At 38.4% G+C, this 11,389-nt stretch overlaps 1 protein-coding gene across 10 annotated transcripts in view; it reads right to left on the bottom strand.

Annotated features, from left to right (window-relative positions):
- Positions 1 to 1,918: 1,918 nt before the first annotated feature.
- ACTN2 (actinin alpha 2) overlaps positions 1,919 to 11,389 on the bottom strand; it is a 71,584-nt gene continuing 62,113 nt past the window's right edge. For 2 of the 10 annotated variants that reach the window (XM_026845393.1, XM_026845395.1), the window contains exons 19-21: positions 6,850 to 6,927; positions 4,550 to 4,708; positions 1,919 to 3,168 (exon numbers count right to left, since the gene is read on the bottom strand). In XM_026845393.1, the coding sequence (XP_026701194.1) occupies positions 3,010 to 3,168; positions 4,550 to 4,708; positions 6,850 to 6,927 (396 nt within the window). In that variant the 3' untranslated portion in view covers positions 1,919 to 3,009. Of the gene's footprint in view, positions 3,169 to 4,549; positions 4,709 to 5,628; positions 6,986 to 11,389 lie in introns of those variants that run through there. The other 8 variants (XM_026845399.1, XM_026845397.1, XM_026845394.1 and 5 more) reach the window with 6 other exon arrangements.

Genomic DNA, 11,389 nt, shown 5'->3' with positions numbered 1-11,389 from the left:
CACCTTTCTGGAGATCACTGACTGAAAATGATTACTACAAAATCAAGATTATCTTGGCAGGAACTTTTTCAAAGAACTGTTGTATCCATGTAAACTCACAGAAGAGACCTATATTACAGTCATTAAAGCAACTTAAAACCTTACTGACTTTTTTGAATTTGAATTTATTTTAAAACTTTAATTCACATGATCATCAAAATAATGCTGTACCTTACCTCTTGAACCTTGAATTGGCCCCTGCGATTGGTACCTTCATTACCTTGGGCTCAGTTACTCTGCTTTTTTTATAGTAAAGCTAGTTTCCTGCCAGAATTGCATTGCCAGAAAACGCCACTGCATTTATTCCCAGTGTAAACAGAGTGATTCTACAGAAAAATACACATGCCACTTAATGAAAAATCAAGCATTAGTGGAAATCTGTTAAACCCATAGCCCTAGAACTTGATCATAGAATATTTTAAAGAACCTTGAATTTTACCCTCTTCAAGGTAAAATAACACAGCTTACTTACTCAACTTAGTTACCCTAAAAATAATTGCTGCTGGGAGAAGTGACTTTATGATACATCTTTTTTTTTTTTTTTTTTTACATGAAAGACATATTAAAGTAATAGACATGGTATAACATTTTAGGCAAGAATGGATGGGTAATTAATCCCTGCAGCTCTCTGCCACTGTTTCTGTTCACATTACTTTAGAAATTAGAAACCTGGTATGGGAATGAAAAAATTGCTTTGCAAAAGTCTTTTTGTCTTGCTGCTGATAATGTTATCTCTCACATCCTTTGATCAACAGAACATTTGGCTAAAGGAGGAGTTTAGAAGTCTCTTCTATACTATTAAAATAGGAAGAATATCACAATATAAAAACTAGCAGGCAGAGAACATGAATGACACCCAATAGACGTGTCAGATATAAACTGTATCTGTGCCAATTTTTAGCATAATCCTGTCTGTAGCACTGAGATTTTTCTTTTGTGCCATGTTTGGAAGCCCAATGCTTTATTCTTCCAGTTGCATTAAATGGTGACAATGAGAGATATACAGATTTATTTTTTAATAGGATTCAGCCTGTCCAGCAGTTATTTATCTGGAAATGCCATTGCTTTAAGACAGAGCTTCCTGATTAAGTTTGTACAGGCACTGTCATCACAGAAAGAGATGGCATTGCATCCTGTCAGTGGCAGCAGTGGCAGCTTCTGGCTGTGCACAAGGCTGCACATAAACTGTAGGAGATGTGATTCTAGCCCTAGTTTCTCTTAAGTCCTCTGCTGGCCTTTGTATGTAAGATGGAGGAGGAAGAAGTGTTTGGTCACTGCCTGTCTCCTCTGGGATCATTTTAAAATTGCTCCCACCACATGCACCTTACCTGCAGGATGCCTATGTAGGACTGAAATCACACAGATTTGTAATGCTTCTGATTCACAGATTTCAAAGCAAAGGCCAGTGATGCATCACTGCATGCTTAACTTCAGCTTTTTTGCACATGAAGAAAAAGACACAGAAAAGTTAAGACTCTCTTCAAAAGCACTAGTGCCTAAGACCACTGAAATCAATCTAAACTAGGAGTCTGACAAGCTATGGGCATCTGTGCTCAGGTGACTTAAATGGAAACTCTGTTCTGCGCATTCTGATCTCAGTCTGACTTCATGAAGCCACACCTGTACCTCCAGCATGTAGCGACTGCTGTTCATGCAAACACAGGGTATAGAAATGCATAATGTACTTTTTTGAACTTCTACTTTTAGCAGACTGAAACCTCCTTTAATGTTCAGAAAAGTTTCCAGTTCTTAGAGGGAACCACTAGATGATTGCCAATGACAGAGTCTTATAAAGTTTTGAAAAGCAGACTTTATTTAATAGGCACATCATTGCTTTAATAGCACTGGGCTGCACAGCTCACGTCACCATTTGTAAGTGGTTTGATTACATTGCATTTCCTCAGTGTCGGTAGGATTCAAGTAAAAAAGTTACTGCATTTACTTCTCTATTATTTCTCAAGATGGAAAAAAAAACAGTAAACAACTAGCGCACAGAAGCATAATACAGACAGAACTGCCTGCGATCCAGTAGAAGTCAAGACAAGCTGAAATCTGAGCACTGAACAGTTAAAGCTGCAAGACAACCACACTACGTATGCTCAGATGGGATTTTGCAATATGCAGGGTAAAGATGAACGTTGCTCACTAATACAACAAGGGACCGGCTTTCTTATACTGAGAAACACAGACTGTCCAACACAGACAAGAATGAGGGTTTCAAAACAAAACAGCTCACATGAAATTAGCTTCCTTATTATTTCTGATTATAAAAGTTCTACTCCCTCAGCTGTAAAAGTTAAAGGCCTAAAAGAAAAGTACTGCTTACAGAACTCTAAACCTGCAATTTAATCAGCTTTTCCCCCCTATATTACAACTCTGTGTGATAAGATAAAACCATCTTTAGGAGACGAAAACATAGCATTCTGGATTATTTTCATAATTAAGTAGTTTACTTGGTTGATATATTTCTTCCCTGAAAAATTGAATTTTAATCTTTTATTAAATTCCACCAGTAGAAGCATACAAAATCAGAAAGCATTAGAGGGAAATAATATTGTTCTATGAAATAAAAAAGCATGACATAACATAGTTTTATGAACATTGTAAAAGAAGCACATATGACATTGAAACATTTTGTAAATGGTGAAATATTCTGTGAGTTTCAATGTTCTTAGGTTTTACATTCTATTTTCTGAATGGATATTTCCAAAGTTAAAATCTTGTGATTTTTTTTTAATATTTTCTAGCATTGCATTGGACAGACAACCTAAAACCAACAACGCAGAACCTCTAGTGAGCAGCACACTTTAATATACACTATTAACTTTCATTACTAGCACTTTACACTGACGGTACCTATTGTATTTGTAAAACTCATTTTTAAATCAGCTTGTCAAAGCTTTTGAGAAGCAACCTGGGCAATTAGGTGGGTAATTTTAGTGTCTACAATGAATACGGTCAGTTACAGAATCAGAGGTCACTCTCTCCATACAGTGCTGACGAAAAAGAGGTGTAATCCAGAGCCCCAGGAACAGAACCTGGGCCGGTGTATGGAGGCATTCTCTTAATGCAGTACTGAGCCTGCTCAGGAGGCAGCTCTCGACGTAACTCATCTGCCAGGATATAAGGCTGTGAGAGGAGAAAGGATTGACAAATTCGGTATGTATTCTTCAGAGAATATATTAATAAAATACATTTATTTTCTGTGGCTGTGTCTAATAAACTTGGACATCTTGCCTATTATTCCGAGACCAAATATTTTCCTTGATAAATTCCATCCCTAATGATGAGTTGAAGGGGATAATCCTACCAACCAACTGATTAGGTCAAAATCCAGTCTCAGGATATGTGACTTTGTATGTTAGATACCAAGCACTGTGCAGCCATGGGTACACTGCTACTGATACAGGTGATCCATGGATAGCTAGTCCGTATCTCTGAAGGGCACTACTGCCCCTTCTGCAGTGACAGGACAGACACATTTTCAGTTAGATCTCTGTTAGTTTCAAGGTCCTAATATATTTGTAATGAAAGATGCATTACTGCTTTTAATGGTTGGCATTTATGATATGAAGGACACCCTCTCTTAACAGACTTGACATTATTTAAAATAGCAACATAATGTACAACCATTTTTTCCTGAGACCTTGACTTTCATCTTCCACATGAATTCCTACTGAGAACATGCCTGGAATTCAAAATGTGGTCCACTGTAACTGAGATCACAAAATCAATACAAGCAGCCAGAATGAAAAAATCCATAGAGCGAGCTTGGGTAAATAGACCCATACCACTGTGATCTCTCCTTTCTCTGGGAGAGCACAGGATTGGTTTACTGGCAGCACTGTTTATGGCCCTGACTCCTCCATAAGCTCTTGTGTTGCCATTATCCTCCCTTTCATCTTCACACACCACTCACTCACCAGTGGATCTGGCTGTGCGAAGAAAAGTGTGCCAAATTCAGGAGCTTCCTCCATGAACCAAATAACTAGAGGAGGCCTCCTCCCCGTGCTCCTCCTAGGACGGGGCTGTACCACACCGCACCACCCAGCTGAATGAGCTGTCAGGTCACAACGCAGCTCACAACTAGGTGTAGTCTCGTGCAACTGACCTGGGCTATGTTCCAGTGGGCCAAACTCTGCACAAGAACATCCAGACAACAGCATGCAAAGCAGAATGAGTTCCACTCTAATCAAGGCTGTTGTGTGGAAATAACCTGATGTAAAATATATCCATGATACAGACAAACTGTCTTAAGTCTTCTCTAAGATGTCTAATTTTATGTTGGCTCTTTGTGAGACAAGGGTATAACAGACCAAGCCTTGAATTCTGCACCCATTTCAGCTACAAGTCTTGGTTCCAAAGAAGAAGAAAAGGCAGGTGCTTTCTCCGGTCTTACAAACTGAAAAAACCCTTCACTATTACTGAAAGGCTTGTATAAAACTTTCAACAAAGAAAGGCTAAATAGGAGAACTACTGAATCCTTACAGCCAGCAGCACTATGACTGACCTTATCTGAAGCCAGGATTCTGAAGGAAGCTATCACTTGCTCAGCCGTGTCTGTGTCTGCCGTTTCTCTGGTCATGAAGTCAATGAAGGACTGGAAAGTGACGGTTCCTTGCCCATTGGGGTCAACCAGAGACATGATTCGGGCAAATTCAGCTTCACCCTTTCACAGAATCCAAAACAAAAAAAATGGTCACCGTAATATCAATAGCCAGCAGCTTGTGTCTCATGAACCAGCAGGGACCAGTGGTTACAAAGTCTTTAAATCCTCTTCCTGACTTAGGAACATAAATGTCAGTGTCAGTGAAATCTGGGATCCTAAATGCCCACCCCTCATTTGTGCTTTTGGACTTAGTGCCACTTAAAAAGGACTTAGTGCTTTTGAAAAATGTATTCTTTGTCCTAAATACATAGTATGTAACTTTCAATTAACTTTCTGCAACTTCTCCCCCCTCCAACCCTCCCTCAGTGCCTGTTTAACTTGTTTTAACTTAATTTTCCACCCCATCCTAAAAACATTCTAATTTAGGTACCGCACAGGGAGGTTAAACAATAGCCCAAGAAGCAATGTACTTGCAGACCCACGGAACGAAGAAGTAAGGGAAAAATATTCTGAAAATTTCATGCCAAATATAGGACAGTTCAACTAAGGCTAACCCTTTTTTCCATGAAAAAGGGTGAATTTGGGGAGGAATTTTTAGAATAAATAGGTGAAGGAAAGAAAATGCACCCCCCAAAGGTAGTTTATGAGAATTAAACAGCATCAAACTCATTCTTCCTCATGCAGATAAAAAGGAGAAAGGAAAAAAAAAATTAATAACTGTTAACTTCAACTTTTAAAGCTTTCTTAATTCAAAGACCAATGCAGCAGACCATAGAATATGGTTTTCAATTGTCTAGTTTTACTTTTAACTTCCTTTTTAACTATTCCAAAATAGAGAAAAAGCAACGACAAAAAACTAGTATCTCTAGTGTAAATTGTATTATTAGTATTCTGTCCATTTAAATAAGCTTTAGTGTTGCTGTGGTTAATGTTAGAAGCTATAAGCAGAATCAGTTGCCATTGTTTCTTAAAATTCATACCAAATCATAACCCATCGAAATTAAGCAAGCTCTGAAATCATCGTGGTCCATCAATCCATTCTTCCTCTATTGAACAAATCAACGTAAGGAGTATAGAAGACAGGATTTGAAGAATCCAAGGTAATTTCCAGAGATGATGAGTTTAGACCATTGACATATTGGATCCAGTATATGAGCAGTATTCATTGATATTGCCCAAGCAGGTCACCAGAATCATCAGTTTTAAAGGAGGAAGAAGTAACTAACATATTTCACACAGGAAACAGACATTTTCACCACAAAAAGTAACATTAGGAAAGGCCAGGGGAGAGATAAGGGAGAAGAGGAGGTGAATGAGACAAGAGTACAGATAACACAACCAGAGAAGACAAAGAGAAGGGCAAGGAGAGAAGTTTGTTACTAAACTAGTCAAAATCAGGAGATGCTCAAGCTGCCTCCCTGATATGAAATGTCTGTGCAAAATTCTGCGTGGGATGCTGTAGTGACTAAAAGTATAGTTAAAAACAGTCTGAAAATAGTGTATCACTGACTATTTCAAGTACTCTACCCCAAGACTAAGGTAGGTGCACTATGACAGCTGTCTGCTGATATATGGGAAATAAGTACAGGGAGTTCCCTTCTGACTGCAGGCTGTCCAGACCTGGGCTACAGCAGAGAGATGTGCTTACTGTCTTAAAGGATGAGACTTGCAAGACTTAGGAGGAGGTCAGTTGGAGACCTTGTATAAGAGGATGCTGCTCATTTTCCAGGCAATAACATATCTGTGACATTCCTCACTCAGAGCTGAGTAGACATTAAAATGGCATGATAATAAGAAGGTAAATAAAGGTTTCCTCTGTGTTGTGTTATAATGTAGTGGTTTGGAGAGGATTATGTAATCCTAAATCGGTAGAGAGCGGTAGAGAGCTTGTATTGAGTCCAGGGAAAGGAAAATTAGCAAAAGTCTGAGTGCAAAAGCATAGGAGCTCCACATAGCTATCTAGTGACGTCCAACTAAAACATCTCCAACCAAGTAAAAGAAACAACTTGAAAAATCTTTGAAAAATGCATAGAAAAATATGACTCCAAGTGATGCTGACAGTCCATCTAATCCAGTTGTCTTCCCAGAGGCAGAATCTTTTCAAAGCATTATGACCAATACATTGGAGTTTAAACCCATAATCTCTTTGGCTGTTATTACATTGGCATATCTGAAAACAGAACAGTATCAGTTTCCTCTACCTGCAGGTCATTTCCAACCTGTCCTAGACTGATGAGGCAGGCTTTAAATTCATCAGAATGTAGATTGTCAGATTCATCCTAGCATCCCATCACAGGTCATGCATTTGGGAGGGTGAATGGAAAGAAAGGAAAATCACTGATCAGGTTAGTAAAGAACATTCAACTCTTGTATTAAGAACCATGTTTTTAGAGAAGTTCATGGAAACATAATGTCAACATATTGCAATGAATTACATAAAAGAGTACAACTTTTGCAGTTTCATGCTTTAGGTTTTTTCTTAGTGGAAGAAGACCCTTACTTCAACTGCAGAGTTAAAATTGAGCTTCCTCTACAGACGCTTTTTCAACATTTTTGCTGATAAACCAGCTTTTATTCTATTGAACTGCCATTTGCTTCCTTCATATTCTGTTGTCTTACAGTGTATGTGAGATGCAGTAAAAACACCACTAAACCTTGGCAAAACGTTTTTCCCTGCTCACTTACTATTACTTCACACTTGATCTGATAATATTCCTTAACAACCAAATATGTATATCTCAAAAGAGATCAGAAGTACAAAACAATTGACTTCTTGTCTAGGTCCAAAATAAATTTATAACTGACATAACTAATTTTCAGTTATCTGTCTTCTTTAATAATCTATACGGTAAGGTTTTGCTTTGAAAAATGACTTTAAAAAGCCCTAATGAATTCCAGGTTAAATGGCTCCTAGTAGTACCACATCAAACTGGATCATTGTTTTGAACCAATATTTTTTTCCAGTTTGCAAGTCAAGAAATTCACACTAACTTCTTAAAAACAGATTGGTTCATCTTTTTCTTTCTGTTCCTATAAAATATTCCCTATCAGAGGTGTACTTCAGATAGCGTTAATGTGAATACAATTAAAGAGATGTTCTAAGATGAAAAATTATTACCCTTATTGATTTTTCAGACTGACAGCTTGGAGAAGATCCAAGATTTTCTGTCTGCTACACATTTGCCTGCTAGATGAATAATTAATTTTTTAAAAATTTCTATATAGCTATGCATAACTAAAATTATAGGAGTTTTAACAAATGCACTGGGTTTATTTATTGTACTAATAGGATAAAGTGGTGCTTTATTAAGTTCATAACGCCATGTATTTTTGACATATCATGCTGTTATTATATTGACTCCCTCTGCATCAACCTCCACCAGCTCCATAAAGGGAAGATGAAAAATAACAGTGGGAAGTCAATGACAAGAGATAGAGCGAAGCTGCATTTAGTTTAAAGCTATAATCACAGTGAAGTTCTTTTTCTTTAATACTTCCATTTTATAGGATAATTCCTGCTATAAATCATTCAAAATGGTTTATTTTATCATTCTGAAAATGTTAATCTAGACTGGCTTAAAACTCAAAAACTGTCCTGGAGACAGGCTATGGCATGTCACACCTGGAGTGGAGTCAGCTCATTTTACTTTATTTCTAACACCAAAGATATTACTGTGTGACTGCAAACAAAATTATATAAAAATTGGAACTAAGAGCCAAATCCTGTCCCTCCACCTCCTCTGTGGGGTGTTGGTAGAGAACTATCAGCTACATGACATACAAGGAGGGTGGGTGGTCAGTGTGTGCATGAGCTCCCTAACCAGGCACACATGGCAGCAGTAGTCATGGAACAGGTAGCGAAGTGCAGACGGGAGTGAGAGAGGCTAACACATCTACTAAGAAACCATTTTATTGAGGACAGGAGTGCAGTGGTTGTGCTGAAGCTTACAACTATCATTTGTTTAAGTCGGACTCCACAGTGAGGGTCCAAGTTGTTGTGCAATGTGCTGTCGCAGGTTCTCACATTCTCATAGTGAATTTTTAAAATCTGCATCATATACGGGCTATAGGCTGTATACGGCCTATATATGGGATAATATAATGGTATTTTGCAATCAGTGCATATATCAAGCCCATGCATGGGCTTTCACATTGGGAAATGGCTCTTTGTATTTATTTTTGTTGTTTGCAGACCAACATTAAGCACTGAAATTCGTTTTTTAAAGCATATAAATAACTTTGCCTTGTTCATCTTTTCCCACCAATACAAAATAAAACACTGAATTTCCCCTTCATGTTTCATTATTAGTCCCCAGAAATCTTTTCCTTTCTGATTTATATGTGGCCTTATAAAACAAATGAGCTTTTGAGTCTATTCTTAAATATGTCCTTCAGTTTCCTGAATGCTAACTGACCTGCATAAGCCTGATCATGTGGTTCTTTTAATAGGGAGCCGTTGTTTTTCTGTTAGTAAAATATAGGGTGGCATGATGCCATTGTTCTGCATGCAGAGCTCCTACTGAAAATCTGTAGTTTGCACAAAAATCAATAGTAGAATATGTTAACAGCCATTAGGATATTACATGCAGAGCAGCTGCAGATATTTTATCACATACTTCGCAATCTTATTTTGAGGTTACTAAATATGCTGAATCTGAAAAAGGAATCTCTGCATAAAAAGACTTCAAAACCAGCAACTGACAACGTATCTGTTGGTGTCCCAATATGTCTGCATACCATAATTCAGCTATGCACCGTTTTGAACACTTCTAAACTGCTTCTGTGGTGCAGACATTGTGTCCCACTTTCTCTTTTTTTGTCTATGCAGTCACATTAAGGAAGGAAACATACCAGTGTTGCTAAAGATTTATATTTATACCTACAACCAGACTGTGCCTTCAGGCACAGCCTCCAGCAAGGAGTAGTGGGTAAGCAGCAGCATCCTCAGGAATAACCTCTGGGGTAGCAGTGGGGTACATGCCTGTTGGAAACACAAGAGCCTAGAGAGCTGCCCCCTTGCCCCAAGGGAGATAGGGTATTTGCTACTTGCCTTTAACAAGGATGACTTGCAATGCTTTCTGTGCTAGCACACCTCTGCTGGTGGATGCACTGAAAGAAACACAACTCTTCCTGCCCTTGCAATTCTTACATGCATGGTGCCCCCTTATGCACAGCAGTTTGCAAATCTGGGGCATGTCACTCCCTAAAAAAAACTTGTAAAATGCTGAATAGTTTTCTTTCAAATATTCAAGATTTAGAAGCCATTCAAAACAACTCACCCAATTATTTAGCTCTCTTTCAAAGGATTAACAACTGCAGAATTAAGCCCCGTAATGAATTATGAGCTGTAAGATTTTTATTTTTTTAGATATTCTTCCTGGGGAAGAAGATAGGGGTTCCTTCCTCAGATTTATAAGCAAAGGAAGTTGTTTCTAGAAGCACTTTACAAAAAGTTGTTAGGTTTATGTGTACCAAAATACATTCTTTAAAATGGGAAAGGGAGCTTACTCTGTATCTTGGTATTTTGCTGACATCCTCAACACACACTGAGTCAAACATTAAGATATGTCTTAAATTGGAGAAATGCCACAGAAGTCAGAGCCATAGCATACATAAATGATTCTGTTTGTGCTAAGATATTTAAAGCCTGCTCTTCAGGGACAGTATTAATTTTGGGGAACTTTTCTGGCTATTCATTATTGCAAATAGCAGTCCAATGCTCTCAGTGTATATTTTAAACTATGTCAGGCATTCAGAAATGTTGCTAGGCGCAACAAAATTATTATATACTGCTAATTCTATCTGACATGGAAAAGCCAGTATTTTTCATGTTAATGCTCAAGTTCAGATGATCCAGTTTCATCTTCATTTCTATTTAAGATAGTCAAAACCATATAAGGATCCATTACTGCCTTCTCTATCTGAATTCCAAGTTTAGAGCATTATTTTGTGTACCCTGAAGTAACTCTGGGGCACCCTGTGTTTCCTTTATTTACCAACACTAAATATTTGAGTGTGCAAGGACATGGGAAGGATATAAAAATGAAAAACAAGCCTGCTTCTCTCAGACATGTTTGTTCAATGTCTCCTTCTAGCCTGTGTAGATTGAGTTGCATCTGCCCATTAAATTACAGTGTAATTTAATCAGTATAAGCTTCTCTTTTATCAGTATTTCTACTATCTGTCCCCTGCAGAAAGCCTGGCTTGATGGCTGAGTGGTTTTAGATCTTACCTTCTTTCTTTTTTTAGCTTGCATTATGCTAATAAGAATATAATTGTTGCACTGTGTCAGTGCAAAAGTCATCCTAGAGCAGTTTCCCAGGTCTGATGCTAAAAGAGAAGGAGCATACTAAAGGGGTCATATGCAAAATGGTCCTTCCCTTACATGACCCTTCCAGGTCTCTTTTTTAAGGCCCTTGGATTATATCTGTCATGAGGGAAGGGAAGGTCTGCAACTAAACTTGCAGTCCAGGCCCAGGTTGTTAAGGCTATAGAAACTGATGAAGCCTCCATCTCCTTCTACTTCTGACTCAGCCACTCAGGCCTCCTGGAACAGAAGCAAGGGCAGACGGGACACTGCCTGAGCCATGACTCATTATAGCCTGGAGAAAGGAGACAGCCAGGGATAGGCAAGGATCTAGGAGCTGGGAAGCCCTTCTGTGTTGCACGTTATTGTCATAGCCTTTCTCCAACCTGCCTGCAGCTGTGCGACATGAGCGCCTCTTCCATCCTTTCCTAAGG

This window comes from Athene cunicularia (genome assembly GCF_003259725.1).
Source record: "Athene cunicularia isolate RWA chromosome 3 unlocalized genomic scaffold, athCun1 chr3_part1, whole genome shotgun sequence".
In the NCBI taxonomy this organism is placed as follows: Eukaryota; Metazoa; Chordata; class Aves; order Strigiformes; family Strigidae; genus Athene; species Athene cunicularia.
Note: the sequence above shows the minus strand (reverse complement) of the source record. Positions and strands in the feature narration are given on the sequence as shown.